This window comes from Primulina tabacum, chromosome 9, assembly GCF_025594145.1.
Source record: "Primulina tabacum isolate GXHZ01 chromosome 9, ASM2559414v2, whole genome shotgun sequence".
Lineage (NCBI taxonomy): Eukaryota > Viridiplantae > Streptophyta > Magnoliopsida > Lamiales > Gesneriaceae > Primulina > Primulina tabacum.
In genome coordinates, this window is record NC_134558.1 from 34,284,872 (window position 1) to 34,298,245 (window position 13,374).

General features: G+C 31.9%; 2 protein-coding genes across 6 annotated transcripts; one reads left to right on the top strand and one right to left on the bottom strand.

Annotated features, from left to right (window-relative positions):
* Positions 1 to 398: 398 nt before the first annotated feature.
* On the bottom strand, positions 399 to 3,013 carry LOC142555414 (uncharacterized). 3 transcript variants are annotated; one of them, XR_012822399.1, is made up of 5 exons: positions 2,590 to 3,010; positions 2,357 to 2,471; positions 2,091 to 2,205; positions 1,007 to 1,922; positions 399 to 547 (listed from the first exon to the last, which is right to left on the bottom strand). XR_012822399.1 is itself a non-coding variant. In XM_075666271.1 (5 exons), the coding sequence occupies exons 1-5, from the start codon at positions 2,910 to 2,912 to the stop codon at positions 450 to 452; spliced, it is 786 nt and encodes a 261-aa protein (XP_075522386.1). In that variant the 5' UTR covers positions 2,913 to 3,013; the 3' UTR covers positions 406 to 449. The 3 variants fall into 3 exon arrangements, 2 of the variants coding, with proteins under 2 accessions (XP_075522386.1, XP_075522385.1); XM_075666271.1 differs by having other exon boundaries at positions 406 to 547; positions 1,788 to 1,922; positions 2,590 to 3,013; XM_075666270.1 differs by lacking the exon at positions 399 to 547 and having other exon boundaries at positions 588 to 1,922.
* Positions 3,014 to 3,896: 883 nt separating this feature from the next.
* On the top strand, positions 3,897 to 6,620 carry LOC142555416 (putative clathrin assembly protein At2g25430). 3 transcript variants are annotated; one of them, XM_075666274.1, is made up of 2 exons: positions 3,897 to 4,182; positions 4,413 to 6,620. In XM_075666274.1, the coding sequence occupies exon 2, from the start codon at positions 4,433 to 4,435 to the stop codon at positions 6,353 to 6,355; it is 1,923 nt and encodes a 640-aa protein (XP_075522389.1). In that variant the 5' UTR covers positions 3,897 to 4,182; positions 4,413 to 4,432; the 3' UTR covers positions 6,356 to 6,620. The 3 variants fall into 3 exon arrangements, with proteins under 3 accessions (XP_075522389.1, XP_075522388.1, XP_075522387.1); XM_075666273.1 differs by having other exon boundaries at positions 3,898 to 4,167; positions 4,256 to 6,620; XM_075666272.1 differs by having other exon boundaries at positions 3,898 to 4,167.
* Positions 6,621 to 13,374: the final 6,754 nt, after the last annotated feature.

Sequence of the window (13,374 nt, forward strand, 5' to 3'; positions counted from 1 at the left end):
ATCTATCTAATTATTTTAAAAATATTTATAATTATTTTAAGAAAAACAATAATATTATAATTATTACTAAAATTTTATTTAACATTAACATTGAAAATATTATTGTTATTTTAATTATTAAAGTAAATATATATGTAGAAATTTATTTCTAATAAATATATTTAAATTAATTTTAATAAATGTAAATTATAATTATAAATATTTAATTATCTATCCAATTATTTTTAAAATATATATTTAATTAGCATTTGAGACATTTTGGTCATTACAATAAAATTTACAAAATTAATCCATCATTTTAAAATCATACCAAACATCATGTTATTTATCCTACCATACTATTAATCCATATATCTCATTTTTTAATCACTCTGATTATTAATCATTTACTTATCCTATCGCACGTACCAAACGCAGCCTAAACCTATGTAGCAACAACGCAACACGGTTTAGCAGTTTAGATTGCCATGAAACTTCTCCCCCGCAAAAGCAATCAAGTACCCCGATGTATAATTTCTCAAGTCCAAATCACCAGCCATATTTGCATCTGTAAAACCATCCGAGCACATATTTACCATTCTCAAAGCACATATACAAATCCATTTAACTGCTGCCCAATAAGATCCCTTCATATTTTCGATCAGACCCGCCGTGCAACAGTAGAGAATTTCAAGGAATCAAAAAGTTTTTGCAGTTGGGTAAAAAAGGTGGATCACACCTAATCTATAAGGAAAGACACCCAAGTGGACCGTATTACTTCTACACCCCCTAACTGCAAGTTCTCTCTCCCTTGAGCACTTTCTATTTCACTGGACATCAATCACCACACATTATTAATTTACAAAATAGCAAGTATGAGCTCACATGAATTATATCAAATAGATATTTCATAAAACAACATCCGAGATCTAGCATTCCAACATATCAATATCTCCATGACAATAACTTTGAACTACGTAAAAATGATCTGACATCTTCAACACTTGTGTTAGCAAGATTTTTTTACCTGATTAATAGAGACAATAACGAGGCCCTTACATTTGATTTCTGGAATGTCGTTTCATTTGACTCCGTTAACATGCACATGTGGATTCCTTAATTTTCTAATGATCTGAAAACTGCGCTATGTTTTGTCCCTGCCGTCTCTTGCAGAACTACATTCCTCGAATAAATAGCCAATGCTTGGTCGGATTTAGCTAAAAGGATGGGGAAACCTTGGTTCATTACTTCAGGCAGTTCTTAAACTTGATTCCACTTTGAGAACTTTGTGAGTGACAATACATACTCCTCTTCTCGAAACCAACTTCTCTCGATCCTTGCGCATGGAACCACCAGAGAGCCTAGCCGCAATGTCAGGTCGCACTTGACTCCATATCATTTATCACTAGTGTAGTCGTGATTGAGTGGAAGAATAAAACTAGAACAGACAAGCTCATCCGGGGATATGTTTCGTGGGGCAACAAGCTTATCAACATCCATGAGGCAAGAAGATGAGTTCGAAGGCTTCCTTGAATGAAAATTTGAGGAGCTTGGTTGAACTTGATAATTAATGTTGCACAGAGGATAAACAGAACATGCATTTACTACATTAAGAGTTTGAGCAGATATGTGATGGTTATCACTTGGGGCATATTTCTTAGGCAATACATGAGATTTCTCATCATTGTAGTTCACGCACCGAATAATATGGTTGTCAAACTTTAAACAGGAATAGATGGAATTCTTTGTATTGGGTGTCACATATAAGGCGTCACAGATAAGATAAGGGTTATTGGTAGCAAGATTACCAAAAGTTTTGTGGTTTGAACTGCTAGGAGGAATAGAGGTATCCCCGGGAATTTGAGGCCTGAGGTAGCATCTTGGAGAATCATTACACTGGCTTCTTGATGTTATTCTTGGAGTGCAACCCAAAAGTAGAGCAGCTGTTCATGTCGAAAACGAGAAATTGCAATTCATAACAACCATGATATTGAAAAGGGCAATAAACAATTTCCACAACCAACAAGACTAAATATATATTAATTAAAAAATCTAAGCGTACACCACAAGAACAAACTTTATCCTTTACATAGTAAGGAAATATGAACTACCTTCAATACAAGGCTGCAGAAGTTCCCCAATTTCAGTACCCTCGTCTCTTCGAATTATAGTGTCAATGGCATTATTCACTCTATCCCAGAGAGTTTTAAGGTCTGAATACTCGGCCTCCATAAAGGGAAAAAAAAGATAAATCAGATCAAGCACAAATACGAAGCAAGAACAATGAAAAAAAGCAAAAACACAAAACAAACTCATTTATGGCAAAAAAAAAATAGTCATCTTTTATGAAATTAACGGGGTTGGGACACAGACCTACCTCAGAACTAGCTTTGGAATACATAATTTCTTCAGCTCTCAAGACAACAATGGGGAGCTTCTCTTGCCACTCTTTGTTCTTCCTAGTACCTGAGCAGTGCACCTCATTCACAATCCTAAACAACCACGACAGGAGACTCCCAAGTAAACAGTTGAATCCATTTCAAAACACCCACACATTCAAAAAGGAGAGAGAAAAAATCCAACCCAGGAGCACGAACCCAGAGAGAGTACCTGAAGATTTCTTGAATGAGAAAACCCCTGATGGGTTGGTGCCTATCACTGTGCCAAGCTCTTCTCACACACTCGTACGGTCTAGGGCCTGGTCTCGGCATCGTCCGGAATTCCCCGATTCCCAGAGAAGAGACCACGACTGAAAATCCAATCACTGCTTGGTTCTTGACTTCTCGATACAAGTATGTAAAGGAAAAAAAAAAAAGAGGAAAAATGTCGTGACGTAGATGGTTCTGCTTCCACGCTGTGTTGACTCTTCGGCCGCGAGGGATGGGGACAGAAAAAATTGTGTAGAGGAACCCTTGGCCTTGTGGTTGGTTCATATGGAGTGAAGCAACAAATTTATCGAGAGCATTGGGGTTAACTGTGTTTGCGGATATGGATTGGCGGGCCACGTAGAGAGATGCCCAGGCCCCAGCATCCAAATTCCCAAACATGCATGTCTGTGACTCTGTCTGAAGACCAGCCATTCATTTTCATGTGGGTTGGGGTGGGAGAAATGTTGACGCTAATGGTTATATATTTTACCTGTCACAAGACAAGTTAGAATTTTTACAGTTTTTTTCCAAGTCGCACTGACTCATAATTTTTACCTACATGATTTGCATAACGTGGAATTTTTATTTGTAGACTATTGTATCCATCCGAGATTCACTCGGTACGCACATAATGATAGCATCTACGGATTCTCAAGTCATAAAAAAATAAAGAATGATACATTCAAAATGTTAATTTTAATCTCTATACTATGTGTTACGATTTAATGTTACAAATACACGCAGCATGCATAATGAGTACTAGTGCATCGATATAATATTTTTTTTATAATTCATTTGATTTATATTTAAATGAGGATCAAAATGTAATTATAAAAAATAGCGATTGACTACAGTGTAATTTTGATATATAAAATAAATTGATAACAGTGAGAATTGAACCTAAAACCTAAACCTCAACACACAATGACTTACTCTAAGTGTCTCAAATTTAATAGAACAGTATAGATATATAATTACGTAAAAGAAATGCGAGGATATAATTATTTGGATTATTTTAAATATTTGATCAAAACAACTGGCTCAAAAACAAAATTCACTTAATTTATTTAATATGTTTAGTTGGTCATGGAATGGAGCATAAAATGGTATTACCCCAACGGGCCTGAACTGCTAAAAAAATCTTTATCAGGCCCAAATGTTTCTGATAATGGGCCTCTTCGTGGAAAAACCCAAATTTGGAATCGGTAACCAATTATTATTATTAAAAGATATTGTTTGATCAAAGTTAACTTTATTTGGTTGGTGTTTAGTGCGGTAATTGATGAAGTAAGGCTAATATAATCTATGGAGTCCGGATTCCAAATCTACATTTAAATCCACTTCTTAAATCGAGAACCCCAAAATACTAGCAGCAAATCATTTTAGTCCGTCTTTGGTTGATTTTCTCTGTTTTTACCGTCGTGGCAGTCGGCCTTGTGTTTTTTTGCACCCTAGATCTCTCCGCGCGTGAATTCTTGTTCTTTTCTGGGGATCAGGAAGTGCTGTTTTTCAGATCTAGCTGCCGTTTGATTGCTTGGAGGTGAATTCCTCGACTGTAAATTTCTTTCTTTTTTTTTTCTTTTTGTTTGAAGCGAAATACACTTTAAGAGAATTGCTGTTTGTGTCAGCCAATTATCCACCGTGTTTGCCTTTTTCGGCTTGTATTGAGGATGATGGATGAAAGCTACTTGAGGGCTATGAAGTGTTTGATAGAGTTACTGTTCTCTTAGTTGGGTTTTTGGTAACTTTCTTTCTGACCTTTTTTTGTTGGCTGACGGTGATTAGGAGTGAAGCGACTTGAAGCTATGGCTCCCAGCACGATACGCAAGGCCATCGGGGCTGTGAAGGACCAAACGAGCATTGGCATAGCGAAAGTTTCGAGCAACATGGCACCGGAGCTTGAAGTGGCCATAGTCAAAGCCACCAGCCACGATGATGACCCTGCCTCTGAGAAGTATATAAGGGAGATTCTTCATTTAACCTCTTTGTCGCGGGGATATGTTGGCGCATGTGTCGGCGCTGTGTCTAAGAGATTGGGAAAGACTCGTGATTGGATTGTGGCTCTGAAGTGTTTGATGCTCACCCACCGCTTGCTCAACGATGCTGATGCTAATTTTCAGCATGAGATTATGTATGCTACCAGAAGAGGGACAAGATTGTTAAACATGTCTGATTTTCGTGACGAGGCACATTCTAATTCATGGGATCATTCAGCTTTCGTGAGGACGTATGCTTTGTACTTGGATCAGAGGCTAGACTTGATGGTTTACGAGCGGAAGCAGGGTGGACAAGGTGGTGAAGTAGAGAGATTTGGGTCTAGGGATGACAGATATAACTATAGATCGCCGCCAGGACCAAATCGGGGATATGATTATGATTACAATGAGTTTCGAGATGAGCCAAACCATGGGATGCGTAGATCAAGGTCATCCGGGGATGTGAGAGAGGGTACACAGGAGAGGAAAGATGTCACCCCATTGAGAGAAATGAATCCAGAAAGAATTTTTGGGAAGATGGGTCATTTGCAGAGGATATTGGATCGATTTTTGTCTTGTCGACCCACTGGAGTGGCTAAGAATGAGAGGATGATTTTGGTTGCTCTATATATGATTGTGAAGGAGAGCTTTAAGCTATATGCAGACGTGTGCGATGTTCTGGCTGTGCTCTTGGATAAGTTCTTTGATATGGATTATCAAGATTGTGTGAAGGCTTCCGACGCTTATGCTAGTGCGGCGAAGCAGATCGATGAGCTGGTGGGATTCTATAACTGGTGCAAGGATATTGGTGTGGCTAGATCATCAGAGTATCCGGAAGTACAAAAAATTTCTAGCAAGGTGTTGGAGACTTTGGAGGAATTTGTGAGGGATAGGGCAAATGCAGTTAAGAGTCCTGAAAGGAAGGTTGAGAGCCGGTCAATTCCTCAGGCAGAGGAAGAGCCATTGGCAGATATGAATGAGATCAAGGCATTGCCTCCACCGGAGAACTATACTCCCCCACCACCACCTGAGCCGGAACCTCCTAAACCTGTGGTACAGGAGACTGGGGATTTGGTGGACTTGAGGGATGAGGGAGTGACTGCTGATGCTCAAGGTAATAGGTTGGCTTTGGCACTGTTTGCTGGACCAGCAGCAAATGGCTCACGGGACGCTTTCTCGTCCAGTGGAGAGCCAGAAATGACTTCTGCTTGGCAAAATCCAGCTGCCGAGAGTGGAAAGGCTGATTGGGAATTAGCTTTAGTCGAGTCTGCAAGTCATTTGTCTAAACAGAAGGCTGCAATGGGTGGTGGACTTGATCCTTTGTTGTTGAATGGTATGTATGATCAGGGAATGATCAGGCAACATGTGAGTACTACCCAATTGAGTGGTGGTAGTGCAAGCAGTGTGGCATTGCTGGGTCCTGGAAGTAGTAAAACACCCGTTTTGGCTCTTCCTGCACCGGATGGAACAGCCCAAGCAGTTGGACAAGATCCGTTTGCGGCATCTCTGAGCATTCCCCCACCTTCATATGTTCAGATGGCAGAGATGGAAAAAAAACAGCATTTGCTGGTGCAGGAGCAGATAGTGTGGCAACAGTATTCTAGAGAGGGCATGCAAGGCCAGGCTAGTTTGAATAAGATCAGCGGCGGTGGATACTATGCTCCGGGTATACACCCGATTATGCCTTACGGAATGCCACCAATAAACGGAGCTGGATTTCCGCATTCCGGGTTTAACTACACTTCTCAGTGATTTTTCAAATAAATTATTCTGTACTTAAAATTACTCTTATCTTGTTTTGTATTCCACAGTATTTTATCTATTTGATATTTTGCCTGCTATGAAGAGGGTTGGGGATGAGAGAAACTGAGTTGAAACGATTATTGATTGATTGTGGAGGGAGTTCGTTTGCCCAGTGCTCTGTAGTCTACTTAGTACATTTGTTTTGTGGTTTCTGTAAAAATGTTTGGATTTCTTGATACTTCGGCTAATATTCTACTTACGCACTTGATTTAAAGCCGTCTCAATTTTGCATATCCTACAACTTAGGTTGCCAAACTTTATCTAGGTTGTCTCTTTCAATACTTACCAATTGGCCCTTGCATTGTTTCATTCTCTAACATTTGAAGTATATTAGAAGTGAAATGGGAAAATGTCAAAAGAGTGGTAGGATGGATTATTCTTGATTATTGCTTGTGACTAAGTAAATGATAAAATAAATAAACGCAACTCAATTTTGGCTTCAAATGAGAGCGACCTTGTTTTATTATTATTACTAAGCTGATTTTTTTATCATCTTGACCTTAGTTTCTAATCGAACATTAGCAATTTTGGTTTTTTTATGTTATCGAATTTCATTTTTGGTCCGCTATTTTTGTTATTTTATAAGTAGTCGTTTTTTTTATGTGATGTATTTGTGGCTTTAACATGACACTTATGTATAAGTGTATGATAGTTTTTTCGATTAAAAATGATTAAAATTGTTAAAATTTGAAATATACATTACTAAAATTAACATGAGGTAATATAAAATACCGAAACCGCAAAACAAGAGATTTATTGAATCAAAATAACAGTTTTCCCTTTTTAACTAGAGGGTTATCTTCTTAATCCAATTTGACAGATGCCTAAGAATACCGACAGCCTGATAAAGATTTATTGCTACGAGTGCTCCAACCTCGGGTGGATTGGCAGTTTTGTAGATGTGGTTTTCAAATGTTTTGGGTGTCTTTATGCATATTTGTTGGCATCTTGGAATCCATATATTCTGCCTATCGATATGTATGATGTTACACCTGCTTCCACTATTGTTTATCACAATATGTGACGCAGCCTTCTATTTCATGTTCAATGACATTTTATTAATGCATTTAGCCCACTTGACCATAAAATAAGTATACAAAGTTTTCATATTTCACAATTTAAGATATGGTTTGATTTGGTTTGGTTTGTAGGTTGAAATGATAAATTGAAAGATAAAAATAGAAAAAAATCTAAAACGACTCTTCTAAATTAAAAATAATTTCATGTTAATTATTTATTATTATTTGATCAAATTAAAAATAATAATAACTCATGAACTTTTACAATTACTAAAAATAATGTACGTGCAAGTAATTAGAATTTGAAATAAAATTAGTTAACTCAACAAAAATAATGATAATAGTATTGTAAATTTTGACAATTCGTGTTAATTAGCATATGTAACTAATTTAGAAAAAACATATTTTTTTTAGTTTAAAAAAAAGATTTGGATTACTAAAATTTTTCTCATATCTTTTTTATCATATTGTTTTCTTTTGTTATTTGTCATATTCTCTCAATAATGCATATATTTTATTACAATATTCAATTATTACAATCTTTTTTGATAATCAATATGCAATTTTTTATTTACAATGTTGTTTGATTTTTATCCTCTTTCATGTAAATTGACAACAATTTTCACTGAATGCTTTTAATTTCCTAGTTACCTTTAATTTATTAGACATTTATAATTGATAACATATAAACTACACATTATTATTAGAGGTGAGCAAACTTTCGGTTAGACTGAATTAACCGACCGAACCAAGTCAATTCGGAAATTTGGTTCAGTTATCTCGGAAATTCAATTTTAAAATTAAAAGAATTCGGTTATATCGGTTAATTCGACTCGGTTACGGTTTTCAAAATTTTGAAATCGGCTAACCGAATTAACCGATATAATAAATATTATTATTTAATAAATTTTTATTATTTATCAATTTTAATATATTTTTTATTTTTAATTTTAAAATCAGACCTAGTTCTAAAGAAAAATTTGTGATGTATGTGATTTTATATTTTTATGCATTTGTGTAGACTGTAATGTTCAAAAAAATTACATATATAATTAAAGTTAAATTACATTTTTTTAAAAAACTAATTGATTAATTCGGACACCGACCGAATTAATCGATTTTAATTCGGTTCGGTTTTCATCGGTTATGAAAAATAATTTGGTTGGTTCGGTTATTGATAAATATTTCGGTTCGGAACGGTTATGACTAATTTAGTTCGGTCACCGACCGAACCGACCGAATGCTCACCCCTAATTAGTATAACAATCTATCATCACATAAAAAGTACTAATGGATTGATTCAAAAAAATATTGATTAAATGTTGTCATTTATTTGTAATTTATAATAATAATATTTTTGACAATAAATCATCTTTTTAATGACTCTTATGACACTGATTTTAATATTTCATATTAACTCATAAGTATAATTAGCACAATCAAATTACTAATGTCATATTGGTATTATTTTTAGAAAAATAATTTATTTAATTTTTTTAATTGTTTAAATATCTTAACGGGGATCATTTGTGTACCCTTATCTTGAGAAAAATTCATTGCATTTATAAAGTTTCAACGGTAAATATAACTTTATAGTATACATTTAATTTGGAAACTGAATTCATTGTATGACACACTTCTTCCATTTCTATTTTTTTGTGTAACCCAAAAGAGTTCGTAAGACCGAGCGCTTGCCGCTTAACCAAAAGTTATATCTAGTAGTAATGGTGCAACTCAAATCTTTTAAACCGCACAGCAACTCAAGCACCACGGTTCGATTGCTCCATCAAATAGGGACAATTATTGCACCCAACAATCTCCATCACAATAATTGCACTCCTTGCAATCAATGAGAATCGAACCCGTGACATTGGCTCTGATACCAATTGTAAGACCGAACGCTTGCCGCTTTACCAAAAGCTATAGCTAGTGGTAATAGTGCAACTCAAATATTTTAAATCACACAACAACTCAATCACCACGATTCTATCGTTCCACCAAGCAGAGACAATTATTGCACCCAACAGAGTTAATATTTTTTCTCTTTTATCTTCTCCAACTCACTGTAAAAAGTTATTAAAAAATATTTATATCTAGAAAAATATTTTTTTTCGTGTCTATATATTTTGTTATATGTAAACATATATTATACTTCATTGTCTTAATTGTCATATATCTTTACTATATAATTTGTGTACATTGAAGATAAATAAGTTTATTTTGTAGTTTTTTATTACCTAGACTTAGGTTGATATATTAATATGTAATATACATAAATATAAGAATTTTCAAATTCAATTTATTCACAATGATTTTTCATAACAAATGTCAACTCAAAACAATAAAAATTAAGATTCATAATTATTTTAAATATGATATAAAAATAATATGTGGAAATTTTTTTTGATATTTTAGTTGCAAAATATAGTGATAAATGCATGTATGTGCACTATTTCATTGTGGCAATTATAACTTTAGTTAAATATCTTATTTCTCTTTGAAGGATCAAAATTTTTTTATTTCTTATTTTGATTATCGACAAATCCAATATTTCATTTAAATGTTTTTGTTAATAATATTTACATGATTTTTATTGTGTATTTATCCAATTTGAAAGGGATAAATTATAATTCAATATATAATAATATTTGAAAACTGTAGAATGCTTCTAAATTTAAAAATCGAGTAACATGTAAGGGATCGATTCAAAACTAAAAGTTGAGGCAACATGTTTCTTCTAGCTTTACAATCGAATAATATAGGATCGAGTGTTTGTCGCTTTACCAAAAGCTATAACTGATGGTAACTATGCAAATCAAATCTTTAAATCATACAACAACTCAAGCGCCTACCCATCGTGAACAATTATTGTACCAGACAATCTATCTACTAATAATTGCACCAATTTCAATCAATGAAAATCAAAGTCGCGATCTTGGCTCTGATACCAATTGTATGCTCAAGCGTTTAGTGTTTTATCAAAGCATATAGATTATGGTAACATTGCAAATCAAATATTTTAAATAGTACAACAGCTCAAGCACAACATTTCAATTACTCTACCTAACATGATCAATTATTGTACCCAACAAATAAGTTTATGCAAATAACATTTTACTATATCATATGAATTTATAAGACATTTAAGTAGAATATATACTTGATATTCTACATAAGTAGTAGATAAAAAAAATCATTTTTTATCTATTTGAAAATTTATATTTTAAAATAAAAGAAAAATCAGAAAAAAAATTTATATTTATATAGCATGTTTGACAAAATCTCGAAACCCAAATTGAAAGTTGAATTAATACATTCATATTCATCATTAAATTCTATTATTTAATTTTAGTATATTAATTAACATGTTTATCCACTAAAAATATTGAAAGAATTGTTTATAGAATTTAATAAAAAAGTCAAAGCACATCATTTTCTGATTCAAAATAACGATCACATTATTATTACGTTATAATGATAAATAAATTATTATTTTTAGTTTATCATCATAGTCTTTACCTCAATATACACATTTTCGAATGTAGAATATTAAATTTAAAATTGACATTAGATAATTGTAGTATTAATTCTAACCTTATTTTTTTATTCTTCTCAATACATTACTTTTTCTATCTTCAAATATATTAATCTATTTATTATTGTATAGAAAGTATAATAATTATTTGGTTAATTGATCACATTTAAGATTAGATGTTCAGAAAAAATTCTAATATATCTTTAAAGACCAATAGATGATGAAATTAAATTTGAAATCAAGAGAAAAATTAAGAAAATGTAGAACACTACGGTGCATGAACTTTCGCTTTGCACAGTGACAAAACATAAGGTAAGATCAAGTGAGATACTTATATATATAAGTCTCATTCAACTTAGTCTATTATAATATTTTTATTAACTGACTTTGTCCTTCGTTTTTACTTCACTAACTTTGCAGTGTGACTTATTCAAGCATTAACTTTTTATTTTTTTAGTACATAGTGGCCTCCACTCTCACCGAATTCAATCTTTAGAAATCGGTATTAGTAGTTTATATGTAATAGACAATTATTTATTTTTTATTTTCTCTCTTTTGATTAATTGTGTAATTTTTTATGTTCTACCTAATTCATTTTTAGAATTTTTATTAAATTTTTATAATCATGATTAGAAGTGTTGTATACATACAATCTAAAATTAATATATTTTAAAATTTTAATATTGAAGTGTCGAATAAATGTATTAAATCATTAATTAAGAACTTTTAGCAAAACAATATACATCATAATTCAGATTTAAAGATTAACAAAAAAATAAATAATTGCGATGAATATCTTATAAAATAAACGGTGTTAGCCCAAAAAGATTAAATATTATTATTGTAAATAAAATTAATTAGAAAAATTTCAACAAATACGCTAAATTAATTAGAATGTTTTCAATATAATATGTCGACAAATGTTTTTTCATATGATTTAGTGATTGAGTCCTTATGAACATTTTAAAAAATGTGTCTTTAGTTATAGTAACATTGTCTTATAATTTAAAATATTAACTGAAACAAATTATCAAGATAAAAAATTAATTAAGAAATTCAAGAATATGTGATTACTCAATTAGTTTAATTGACACGCTCTTTAGTTTGTTGATTTAATAGATGTTAAATCCACAATCACTAAGTTTGACACGAATTATTTTATAATAAAATACAATTATAATAAATTACTTGATTGTATATGTAATAAAATTTTGTATATTTCATATATGTTTGATTTATTTCATTTATAAGATTGAAATTTTATATATTATGATATAAGATTTGTGATACATCTTAACATCGATAAATTCACTAAAAATTTATACATTAATTTTCAATACCATATAATTCTGGTTTTTCCCAGATTTTTTCCCAGATTTTCAATACCATATAATTCTGGTTTTTCCCAGATTATTGTTCCTCATTTTACCAAGACTCATAATATGTCAAACATGAAAGTGAATATTAATTTAAAGAGATGACAATATTTATATATTGTAATAATATATTTACCTCTCACGATACTGATAAAACTAACTTAAAAATAATCTGTTGACGAACATATTGTCAGAAATCCAAAAATACAACTCAAATGTCAACTTTGGCACTCAATTTTGAATGACTGCCAAAATATGTCAACAATCTACAATTTTTGGACAAGATAGTAACATCACAATTTTGAAATCAAAATGATATTTCTATTTTATATCAAGAATTCATGATTGAAAATCAATAATATTAGATATATAGATATTTAATATAAACTCGTGCGAGCTCATTTAGGCTCACCTTTAAATTAGCCGACAAAATTTCAACCCAACTCACTTAAACTGTTTGGCAGTGCAGGCCAAACCGACAGACTAAACCCAAATTGACGGCTCAAATCACAACGATCTTTTACCATGTTTTATTTAAATAATTTATAAATATAAATCGCAAAAAAATCTCGGTTGCAAAAAAATTTAATTTAAACACATAAATTCTACAAACTGTCACATGAGGACATGAAAAAAAAATTAATAAGACACCAAAGAAAACTCACAATTCGATAATGAGTTATTTCTAAACATTAATTATTTAATTTACACATTGAAAAGATAAATAAAAAATCTAAATCATTGAATTAAAAATAACATATTATAATGTGAGTAGGCATAAAAAACCAAATACTAATTTACATAATCAAAAGACATCATTGGATAAAAATAATATATTATAATGTGGGTAGACATAAAAAATTAAATACTAATAATTACACATATTTAAAATATGAATAAGGAGAAAGAAAATATACATTTAAAGTAAGCAATTAATGAAAAGCAAACAATTAATAAAGAGATAAATGTAAATTCACATATAAAGTCACATATTTATATATAATAATAGAAAATCGATAATATTAGATACATAGATAT